Source organism: Rhagoletis zephyria, unplaced genomic scaffold (genome assembly GCF_001687245.7).
Source record: "Rhagoletis zephyria isolate East Lansing unplaced genomic scaffold, Rhagoletis_zephyria_1.1 Rzeph_scaffold_15922, whole genome shotgun sequence".
Taxonomy (NCBI): domain Eukaryota; kingdom Metazoa; phylum Arthropoda; class Insecta; order Diptera; family Tephritidae; genus Rhagoletis; species Rhagoletis zephyria.
The window spans coordinates 488-12,417 of NW_016172988.1; the positions used below are offsets into that span (position 1 = coordinate 488).

General features: G+C 34.3%; 2 protein-coding genes across 2 annotated transcripts; one reads left to right on the forward strand and one right to left on the reverse strand.

Annotated features, from left to right (window-relative positions):
• Positions 1–592: 592 nt before the first annotated feature.
• mTerf3 (mitochondrial transcription termination factor 3) lies at positions 593–1,992 on the forward strand. The gene is made up of 2 exons (XM_017635559.1): positions 593–1,629; positions 1,693–1,992. Exons 1-2 carry the CDS (start codon positions 693–695, stop codon positions 1,968–1,970), a joined length of 1,215 nt encoding a protein of 404 aa, XP_017491048.1. The 5' UTR covers positions 593–692; the 3' UTR covers positions 1,971–1,992.
• A 2,416-nt stretch (positions 1,993–4,408) lies between these two features.
• BNIP3 (BCL2 interacting protein 3) lies at positions 4,409–6,759 on the reverse strand. Its single transcript, XM_017635560.1, has 6 exons — positions 6,547–6,759; positions 6,254–6,440; positions 6,110–6,194; positions 5,971–6,041; positions 5,653–5,805; positions 4,409–5,556 (listed from the first exon to the last, which is right to left on the reverse strand). Exons 2-6 carry the CDS (start codon positions 6,406–6,408, stop codon positions 5,505–5,507), a joined length of 516 nt encoding a protein of 171 aa, XP_017491049.1. The 5' UTR covers positions 6,409–6,440; positions 6,547–6,759; the 3' UTR covers positions 4,409–5,504.
• Between the last annotated feature and the right edge of the window lie 5,171 nt (positions 6,760–11,930).

Consider the following 11,930-nt stretch of genomic DNA (forward strand, 5'->3'; position numbering starts at 1 on the left):
TTGATAAGAGAGTCTTCCCATATTTTTGGCCTATGTCCTTATTAGAAATCTAAACATTTTGGTACCGAGTATCGAAAGTATTGAATACATTTTAAATCGGTACCGAGTATCGATCAATACTTAAAAGTATCGACTCAGCATTTCTCTAATTCTAATTGGAAAAAGGCGAATTTATACCAAGAATGATAGAATAGGGGCCAAGGCGAATTTATAAAAGGTGGTGTTGATGGCGAATTCACATTTTCGCCGCAGTACTTCCTAATGTCCAAGGCGAATTNTCTTGACTGACAACGCCGTAATGTGTTTGCTGCGGCAGTGACTGCCAATATTAATACAATTTTCTTAAAAACTATACATAACGTATATGTATGTATGTATGTACATCAAATTAAAGGGAATTAAATTTCCTATTCTTTGACCCTGCTTGCAACAGAAATATATGCCAGTTCCATTATTTCTTGAGGAAAGACGAGGCAACAGGCTGTGAAGTATCAGATGTCAAAATTCTTTGGGCACACACACGAAATAATGGCAATTTTTGCATGGCTGCCTGGCTTTTAAAATCTGATTAAAAAACGGAAATTAATCGAAAACCCGATTTTTTGAAATCGGTGCCAATTCCTAATTCGCGCACATGCCCTTCAGCTGTCAAAAACAGCTGACTTTTGTTTTTACTTTACATCGCGTACAAAATGTTGATTTTAGGAAATCTGCGGTTAATAACAAAATTAAGTCAAAATAATGCAAAAAAGTTTATTTTCGTGCCGCAGATTGTGCGTGAACTACGTAATCAGCCATGGCAGCGACCAGCAGTTAGCGCATCAAACGATATAGATGAGCAAGTCAATCCCCCTATACGACCCGCGCAGACTGAACCGCGTGACACAACAGGCATTACGGAAGTAGTAAATAAATATTTAAAAAAAGAATTGCAACAAATCGAAAATTACCAAGCCACAAATGAAACATCATCGAGTAAAAGCGCTGCACCAAGCCAACATTTGCCCGCCAGCGATGATGATTTTGTTGATGAAGCCGATTCGGTAGCCGTTGGTCAAGCTAAAAAGGATTATGTTCCCACATTCAATTTGGCTGCATATGTCAACAAATCTCCTACGCTACAGCAGTTTATCCAACTGGGCGTAGACTTGAGTAGTATAGAGAGACGTAAAGGCTTGGCTAAATTTGTACTGGGCCTGGATTTCGAAAAAAATGTGAAACCATATCTCTACTTTCTACAGGATCAAGGGGTACCAGCAGCGGCCTTTGGTGAATTTCTCACGAAAAATCCGTTAATTTTTAAAGTGGATATAAATGATTTGCAAACGCGTGTTAACTACTTAGAATCCAAAAATTTCACAGCTGAACAACGCCAACGCATATTCACCCGAAATCCTTATTGGCTGATGTTTTCAACGCAACGCATTGATCGGCGGCTTGGACACTTCCAGAAAGAATTTCGACTGAGCGGTGATGATGTGCGATTTTTAACATCGAAACAACCGCGGCTGATAACTTACAGCATGGAGCATATACGCAAATCATCGTTTTGTATACGCGAGGAAATGGGCTTCGATAAGGATGAAATTAAGTGCTTGCTCTTGAACAAGCCACGATTGTGGATGATGAGTAAATTGATGAAAAATTTGTTTTGAAAAGCGTAGAATAACGTTAGCCTCATTTTTTTTACAGAATCTGACGATCTAATTGAACGTTTTGCTTATGCACACCAAACAATGCAGCTATCGCATGACATGCTAATACAGTTTCCTGAAGTGCTGACATCGCGCGAGTTCCGCTTACGACAGCGTCATGAGTTTCTTGTTACACTAGGTCGTGCGCAATACGATCCCGAGAAGGATTTGTATGTCTCACCAAAAGATTTAGTCAGTGGTAATGATTTTCAATTTGTACGTCAAGTGGCAAAGAGCGATCTGGAAACATATGAGCTATTTTTAAAGACGCGATAGTGCATATACGGATTGAAAATTCAAAAATTATTAATACGCTCAGTCTTCAAAAATCTAGGTTTGTACATTATTGTAAACTAGTTTTAACACAAAGAACAAAAAATAAAATCAGTTGAGTTTAAATTAAAAATAAGTATTTGGCGGTTACACAAGTGCTGAATGTTAAGCCTACTCCACCAACTTGCGATTTCACGTCTGTGCTTTCACTAATGCTAGTTTTGCATAGCCTGTGAAAGCCACGTGCATTTTTTGTGCCAAGCTTTTGATGACAGAAGTACAGTCGGAGTTTTGATATGGCCTACCGTGGGGCAGCCGCTGTTGGAAAAACCTGTTTCAATTTGCTTTTAGATGCTGCGCTGGTGAGATCGAATCTGGATACTACTGGGCGTAAGCACGCACCTTTAATCGCCCAACCTCCTACACCTGCGTTCAGCTAATTAGCAACGAAATTGAAAATGATATTGTTTGCAAATTATTTTTATTTCTTTATTTTTAGTAACTTTCATTTAAAATATAATTCAATCTGTAACAGAGAACACAATAATAAAAGTTTCAAAGCTTGCAAAAATTCAAAAAAAAAAAAATTATCAAACTTCAAAAAATTCTCATACAATTTCCAAATTTTTATTTAGAATATTTAGAAAATTTTCGGGTATGCAGTTCTATAGCCCATTTGATTGTAGTCTAAGAAAGTGCTAGTCTCAAGTCGTTAAAAATTACCGTTGATTTTTTAGAATTTTTTTGTCGTGGGTGTTGCGCATTTTCTTCCATATAACACATGATCAAATTTTTTTTATATGAGAATAAAAATCCGCGTGATTAATTTTTTTGCAATTTTTGCAAGCTCTGAAACTTTTATTATTGTGGTTTCTGTTACAGATTGAATTATAAACTCCTATTGCGAGTGTCGACTGGTAGTAGATAAACGACTATTATTCGATTATCGCTGTTCCGATTTCTCGTTCAATAAGCGACTGTGAATAGTTTTTAGTCGTTCATCTTTCGTCAACTGTTTATTTGTAGAAGGATGAGCGCCTATAATTTATTCCCACTGACTTATTGAACAAGACAACGACGTTGACAATATCATGGAAAAGCGATAATCGAATAATAGTGGTTTATTTACTACCAGTCGACACTCGCAATAGGGATGATAATTTAAATGAAAATTATTAAAAATAAAAAAATAAACATAATTTGCAAACAATATTATTTTGAATTTTGTTACTAATTAGTTGAACGCAGGTGTATATAAATGAAAATTACATAAAACACCACATTCACCAACACTTGAAAGAAAAATCGAAACGGAATTTCAAAACTACCAACACCCTCATCACTCAGTAGTCATCAACAAAGATTTAATACCTCCGCAATACCCCACTATGTAAACGGTTTTAAAACGAGGATATTTTCCCCCGACTCCGCCTTGGACACACCAACACAAACACATGTATATCTCCAAGAAAAAGAAAACTGAACAAATTACCTAGCTATAAACAAATGTAATTTCTGCAACGTAGAGCTGATGGCCCGGTAGCCACTGCTGATATTCATATCAGTTCTAAATAATAGTAATAAATACACAGTGTTTATTTCGCTTCTTTAGTTTTTTTTATTTTTTTTATTGCATTTCTCATACTTTTTTCCATTTGTCGTTTCTTTAGTTTATCAAAAAAGTCTATAAGATTTTTAATAATATAATTATGCATATACATATGTATGTAAATATATACTAGATACATAGTTATATGTATGTGTTGTATATAGGGAAAGGGGTTTTTGCCATAACGACGGTATTTTCGAATTCTTACTTCTTCAATTAAATTCAATTATACATATTATTTTATTCGTTTTGATATTAAAAATATAATCGATTTTTGTTTCCGTTAAATATGTATAATATCAGGCAGGTTCTAGAATCCGAGTGAAAGTGAAATTGAAAACTAAAAAATGAATTCAAGTGTATTTGACATGATAAACGCGAAATACGAACACCAAAATTCGGCTTCAAAGTTAACTTAAGTCATTTGTAGTCGGAACCCGCCTGTATTGTTAAATGAATGTATGTATGCAAATGGTATTGAGGAAATGTTCTCGCGTCTTAATTAAACTACAAGCTAGAAAAAACAAACGCGTTCTGGTGGTATTGGTGAACTCGACAATTTCGAGTACCAAAAATACATCCGTAGTTGCATAATCATATAGTATGTATATAAATATAAAACATAGATATATTTTTTGTATTATATAAATTAACATTAAAAACATTTAAAAAGGTAAACTAGCGGAAAATTTTAGAGTAAGGAGTCGTTGAATATAGCTTAGCTACTAAACAACTTCACAAAACTATTCTTTTGTCGCAAATGTATATCAAATAATGTAGATTTTGCACTGAATAAACTGCCTTAACACAAAATATGAAATTCCGCATTCTGCATTTTCTTTTGCTTTTTGTATTTTTACTAGTAAAACACGCCAAATACTATATGCTACTGCCTTTCCTTTCTTACTCGCTTCATTTTTTTACTTTATTTTTCTGTAAAAATATTAAAATAGTTTAGATATTTTTTGTTTAATAAAAATTGTAAAAATATCAAATACAAAGCATTTTTGTAAGAACATTAAATCGCATTTTAGTTTCGAAAAATTGGGGTTATATAATAATACAAGTAATAATAATAAAAAGACCTGAGCCCACGCTTGTGTTGCACGTTTCAATCAGCAAGTTTCTCCAAGTAAATATATATGTATGGTAATCGAATTGTTTTTATTTTTGCTTTTATTTCTCTATTCTATGTATAAATTGTTGCTTTGCGTTTGTGTGATTAGTCAAATACTCTCCCCATAACTTGCAACTGCAGCATACTTTCAAATCCACTTACTGATCAGATCCCGTACGGCCAATGAAATGAACTCAATCAAATCACACAACGCTAGTTGCTTGTATATATGTATGTGTTTTTTTTAAATTTATTTATATGTAGTGTATGTATGTATATAATTATCTTACTAATTTGTTTTGTTACATTTCTTGGTGTCTCTCAATGCCGGCAACGGTTTTATATTGGCTGATTATCGAATGCTCTAGCTGCTATCGCACGCTTTCCGTATAACGCAATGCACATAAGTAATTATATTCATACAGAAATACATACATATGATTTTATGCATTTAATATGCGCATAAAAATGTCATCGCTTTATTTTAAAAAATTCTTATCTTCCTTAATTCCATGTTATTTGTTGTTGCTGTTTTATTATTTGTTAATCTTCGCTATAAATATTCTCACTGCTACTTATTTTGTGGTATGAAAATATTTTTACAACTGTTTCATCTGCGCTCGTTCTTACATATTTCTGATAGCTCCTTAACTTTCGATTTCGTTTTACTGTTTTTCTATTTCAAATATTAAAACGTTGTTTTATTTTACAACTTTCGCTCATTGTTTTGCTGCTGCTTTCCGCTTTGTTTAAAATAATAATATTAAAAATAATATATATGTATATAAATCACTTTTCTTTAACATTCCGTTCAGTCAATGACAACTCGGGTCAAGAGAATGCCACGTTTGCTGAGCCATAAGCTGTAAGTAACAAAGAAAATGTACTATAAATTTTCCATCTTCTCCGATCTATATGTATATTCACAGATTGATAACTTCAATTGCATGCATACTTACCCTAGTCCAGCGCCTAATAACAAGGACAGCACATTCGACAAAATGAGCGAGTATAGTATTTCTCTGGAAAATAGCGAATTCTTGCCAAGACGCGTCAAACGAATGGAATAACCAGCACCCTTCTTCTTTTGTGGATGTTCAAATTTCCAATCTCTGCAAGAAAAAGTAAATTAGGTTATAAAAACGTTAGGCCCGTTTTTCCATTTCCATTAGATTGTGAAAATGCATTAAGAATGAGATCAGGAGTGTAAGTTGATGTTAACTAAAACTAGAAGTGACAATACGAATGCATTTTGAATAACAATTTCTTATACTCACTTTGGTGGTTCTTGATCCGGTCGGCTATTCCATTCATCCAGCCAGTCTGTGTCTTTGTGACTATCGCCCTCCTACAATAAATATAAGAAAAACAGATACTGATAAAAACACGATTTTAGGCTTCTGAATTGCTACAAACCTTATTCCAATAATTAATGTAAACATTCTTGAGATCTTCATTGGGTGTGAGCTCGGTATTCGGACTGTTTGGTGGCGATTTGGGGCTGTAAATATTAAAAATAAATGAAGAAAAAACCCAAGTAAAACGGTTACATGCGCTTACCTATCCCTGGGTGTATCACGGCGCGAACTGGCCAGCGAGACAACACGACTGGAGTGATTTGATTCGCGTTGCGCTTCGCGCAACAAACGTAAATACTCTTCACCACTTGTGAAGGGCAATGGTGTGATTCTATCCGGACTCTTCACGCCAGCCATTGTAGCAGCGCTGCTCAGCTCAATCCAAGATTCTGAAATATACAAAAAATTATAAAAAATTAAAAACAATACAAAAATGCTGATTTTGGCAAATTAATAAAACAAAAACTAGCGAATTTCACTAGTAACACACCGTACCTTGAAAAGCAAAATGATAACAAAGTAGATATAGCGAAAATTCAAAAATCCAAAATATGTATGTATGTATATACTGACAAATGCGCTTCCTCTGGCTGTTCAAATTTCAGTACAAATGGATAGCAGCTATACTGCAATGAACTCACTAACAGACTGACTTGCCTGCTGTTTGTTGTCAGCTAACTGGCCCTCCAATGGAGTACACTTTGAGTGCAAGCTTGTCGAAAAAACTCAAGACAAGCCTCAGTTTTTATATAAAGTTATTTACAGTACGCATACAAGCAAGAAGAATTGTTTGTTTTTCTTGTTAGCTATTATTCTTTTTAATAAGCAACAAAGAGAATCAGCAGCTGACTGACAATCACGACCAACAGCCAACTGCAAGACGATGACTAACCACTACGTAAACTGGTGCGGATATAGTAAATCGTCAACAGCAACAAAGCAGGTAAACAATAACAAAAGCGATGAAATATATAGCATAGAGAATGCAATTACATCGTGGTAAATTCACTCACTTATTCACTCAGAAAATAACATTCATAATAACAATGGAAAACTCACTCAAATGTAGGCATTAAGACGCAATTGCTTGGATAATAGCTATGTATCTACCAATGACTGCAGGGAACACACGCCAGTGCATCTACATACATATCGTCGTTTAAAATACAAAACCGCGTATCGTCATTCTGGAAAACCGCGTAATTGACATTTGTGGCCAAAAATTGGATTTGCCCACACAAGCTCTTGGCTCAATCCTTACCCATTTCTCCTGAAATGTACTAGCCAGAAATGCAATTGCTTTATAAAAAAGATAGCCTTTTTGAAATATAAGTCTCTAGAAAATAATTTATACAACCTCACATACGCGGTTTTGCATTTTGTTGATACGCGGTTTTGTATTTTAAACGACGATATGTACATACATAGGACGTATAACAGCCGGAACAAGGTAATACATGTGAAAATTGAAAGAGTCGAGAATTTAATTCAGTTAATAAGTAGAATGCAATTGAGTAGAAAAGCATTGAAAAGTGTACAGTGTTCTCTCTTCTTAACTGATCTTAGTTCTGTTCGCTATGCAAAAGCCAGTCAGAATTAGCCAGTAACAAAATTCAGAGAATAAGATATCTTAAAGCTTAAACAGACGGCAGGGTTGATCCGGATTAACTCGGACTTAATCCAGATCAACTGCAGTTAATTCCCTAGTTGATCCGGATCAACGCTGCGGTCTGTTTATGCTTTTACTCCGCCAAAGAGAGAAACTTACTAAGTTTTGCGCGAACAGGAATTAGCAAACATTGGCAAACTTCACTGCCAGCTGGCGTCCACGGTTGCATTTCGAGCATAATACATTTTTAAATCAATTATTTCAGATGGAAAACAAAACAGGACCTATACCTATATTTCTTCCTATTCTGACTTTCTTCAACATACGCTTCAATTTCTTTGTTCCTGGACTGCGTTCCGATTACGAATACAGCTTTTTCAGCCGAGTACTTTTCGAATGTTGGGAATAAATTAAATTAATTGAATAAACAAACATTTACATACTTCTTTCATTAGTAAATCGCGACAAGATTGTTCATTTTTAAATTTAATACGAACTCTTTGATTCAAATTATTGTTGACAAAAATGCAACCGTGTGCCGCAATCCTGCTTACAAATTCTTGCTGGCCAAAATTTTCCCAGCATGAATTTGCAGCTTCCCCTCCAAATGAAATGTCAAAATTGTACTCTCTCCTTGCAAGTTTTACTAGTTTTTTGGCCAAACGAACACGATTTGGTAACAATTGGTTGGTACCAACTTGTACAAGTTTTTTGCATAGCGAATACTCTTCTTATCGGTTTTTGAAATGGCACTTCACTCGCATTAATTTTATTCTTAATACTTGATGGAAACGAACTATTAGAGCCATTTCAACAATATTAAAATGGATTCTCTGTACACATTCGCATTCGCAAAACATTGGTATCATTTGATGCAAACGCGAATGTGCAAAATCATAAGAATGATTCGCAAAACGAATGCGAATGCAAATATTCGCATTATCCCTGGTATACTACCGCCGATTTTTTAGAATTTTTTTTTGTCGAGGATGTTGCGCATGTGTTTCCATATGAGGTATGAACAAAATCTATTTTTATATGGAAGAAAATGCGCAACACCCTCGACGAAAAAAAAAACTAAAAAATCAGCAGTAATTTTTAGCTACTTGAAACTTGCACTTTATTATACCAAAATTGAACGGGCTACAAAACTGCATACCGAAAACTTTTCTAAAAATTCTGACTTAACAAGATTGATGAAATTTTTTTTAAGTTTGATTAATTTTTATGATTTTTGTACAAAGTTTGCAAGAATGATTTNGCTGCATGTATGTGAACATGTATAAAAAAAATTGCAAAATAAATGGATAAGAAATGTATCAACATATACATACATACAAACATATATGTACTAGGTGTGTGACAGTCACGCAAACAGGGCGAATGAAACAAAATATGACATGTTGCGGTCAAGAACCTTACAAAGGTAGATATGCAATATGCACATATGTACATATGCATATATAGTAGATGCTAGGATTCAGATGTAATAAGCTGATAACCTGCAAACATTTCAAGGTAGTAAGCACAACAACGAATGGCTGTCACCTGCGTCAAAGAATTAATGTTTCAATGACGAAGGCGACGGCTAGCAAAACAAAGAAAGTACAAGCACTAAGGTCACTAGCCAGGAAGGCGAGTATATGTATGTATATCGCCGGAGGATATTAGTTCCACAGGCTAATACGGCAGACGTTCATTGTCTTTTTTTTATCAAAGCGATGCAGGCAAGCAAGCTAATTTTATAAATGAAAGGAGAAATCGATTGACAGTGTATATCATACATCGGCGTTTTAAGTACAAAACCGCGTATCAACAAAATGCAAAACCACGTAACAAGATAATGCAAAACCGTGTATGTGAGTTTGCATAAATTATTTTCTAGATAGTAACAACACTCATTCTTTCAAAATGGTTCTCTTTGCTATAAAGCAATCGTATTTTTGGCTAGTATATTTTAGGACGAATGGATAAGGATTGAGCCAAGAGCTTGCATCCAATTTTTGGCAGCAAATGTCAGTTACGCCGTTTTGCAGAATGACGATACGCGGTTTTGTACTTTAAATGTACATACATAGCCTCAGTGTTAGAAAGCTCTTAGTGTTGCTGGTGTGGAATCATCTTAGTCGGGGTATAAATTAATAAAAAAAAGGGAACTTTTATATTAAAAACACGCAATTTAACTCATGATTGTTTTTACTTTCCTATCAATTAGGTACTTTAAAATTCTTAGATTTTCCACAATTTAAAAGGCCATCATGAAAGTTATATATGTACATATATTGCCGACAATCTCGCCCGAGTCTGCACTTAACAGTTATGCTCTACCTACAGACTCCGAAATCTGGCGCCCATTCGAAGTTCAATAAGAAGTCTACAACGCCATTTATTTTCCACACGAGCTTCAGATTTTATTATATTTACCTAATTTTGGTCTAAAAAAGTGCAAAGTGTAAATTCATTGTTAGCTTTGTGAAATTGTGTCGGCGCTACCTTCACCATTTCACCGCGAATTATTTATTTATTTAACTTATTTACGATAACACTTAAGCAGATATTTATGCACGTAACAATTCTTGCGATATGCATATGTGTAAGTATGTTAGCACATTGTTAGTAAATAACAATTGCACATCTATGTATGTATCACCACCTCACCAGTTGGTTTTTCTTTAGATATGACGCTGTGATAATCAAGTGGTAATGACCAGCAAAAATAAATGTGACTAATGCCAAGGACACTCTTTGTTTTGATTATAACTGTATTTATAAGTAAAAAGAAACATATCGACGGCTGAGCGGAAGATTGCCCTATCTCGGCTGGCCGTTTAAAAACGTCTTCTCTCGGTAAATGGTTGAAAAACGCCCCTTCTCAGCAAATGGTTCAATATATCGCACATCGTCTTCAACAGAGTCACAACTCAAAATTTGGCATTTTGAGATTATGCGCTAAAAATTTACGGAGAGCTTTTATTTAACTTTCAGCAAAAGCTGGTGCAAATTTTTGTTACAATTTGTTTAAAAAAATCTAAGGTAAACTCGCCTTTGCTTATACGATTATCATGTGCTAAGAAATAGTTTTTCGCATTTTCTGTCAAACATATTATTTTGAGTTGTGACTCTTTTGAAGCCGGTGTGAGATATGTCAGCTACCGAAACATTAGGCCTTATGAATAAAAAATAAGCAATTGCTTTTTCTTAAAATTTCAGACCTTTTACTTAAATTTATTTGAACAAATTGAGTAAATTTTTTATTCATAAGGACCATTGAATTTATATTGAGATATGGCGTTTTTAAACCAAATTCTGAGATAGGGCGCTCTTCAACCAATTGATGAGATGGACCGTTTTCAAACGGGCGCCAAGATAGGGAGATCTTCCACTCAGCCGACGATATGTAGCTAACAGAGAAATATGTTCCTTCTTTAATAGAATTAAAATAATAGTTGATAGAAGTACGGATATAATCTTAGAAAAGTGGGATTTTATAGGCAAGATATTTTCATTTTCAATTCAATTCAAGCGTTAGATTTCGAGGAAAAAATCTTTTTGCTATTTTAATGAATAGATTTCACAAGAAGGCTTTTAATACGAATCTTTCGGAAGAGGCATAAAAGCTCGTTTAACGGGTCTAGCGCCTTTTATATTTTTCAACCAAGGCGCTACAGTCCTAATAACTATNGGGTCTAGCGCCTTTTATATTTTTCAACCAAGGCGCTACAGTCCTAATAATGGCCAAGGCTTCGGATTTTAGAACCATTGCATAACTATAAAAAAAAATTAAAATCGAAAACAAAATACATATATACATTATATACATACATAAATGAGGATAGTAAAAAAATCGATAACGATAACAAAATCGACAACGATACCAAAATCGATAACGATGACAAAATCGATAACGATAACAAAATCGATAACGATAACAAAATCGATAACGGTAACAAAATCGATAAAATAAATTACGATAAGAACACCTAAATCAATGTTGCTAACAATAGATAATGATAGTATAATACAGGCGACGTAAGAAATTCATCCATACGAGGTAAGAAGGTACACTTGATTTGTTTTGTCTTTTAATCGCAATCATAAAAAATATTTAAGATATTTCGTGCTTCTCGGAGGTAAAAGATTCTCAAGTATACGTATGTATGTTTTAGATGGTATTAATTAGAGCCAAGAAAAAATGAAGGTCTTTAATCATATTAACAAACCTATACTTAAAAATTTATTGATATGTTAAGCGGATTTGTAAATTTTGGCA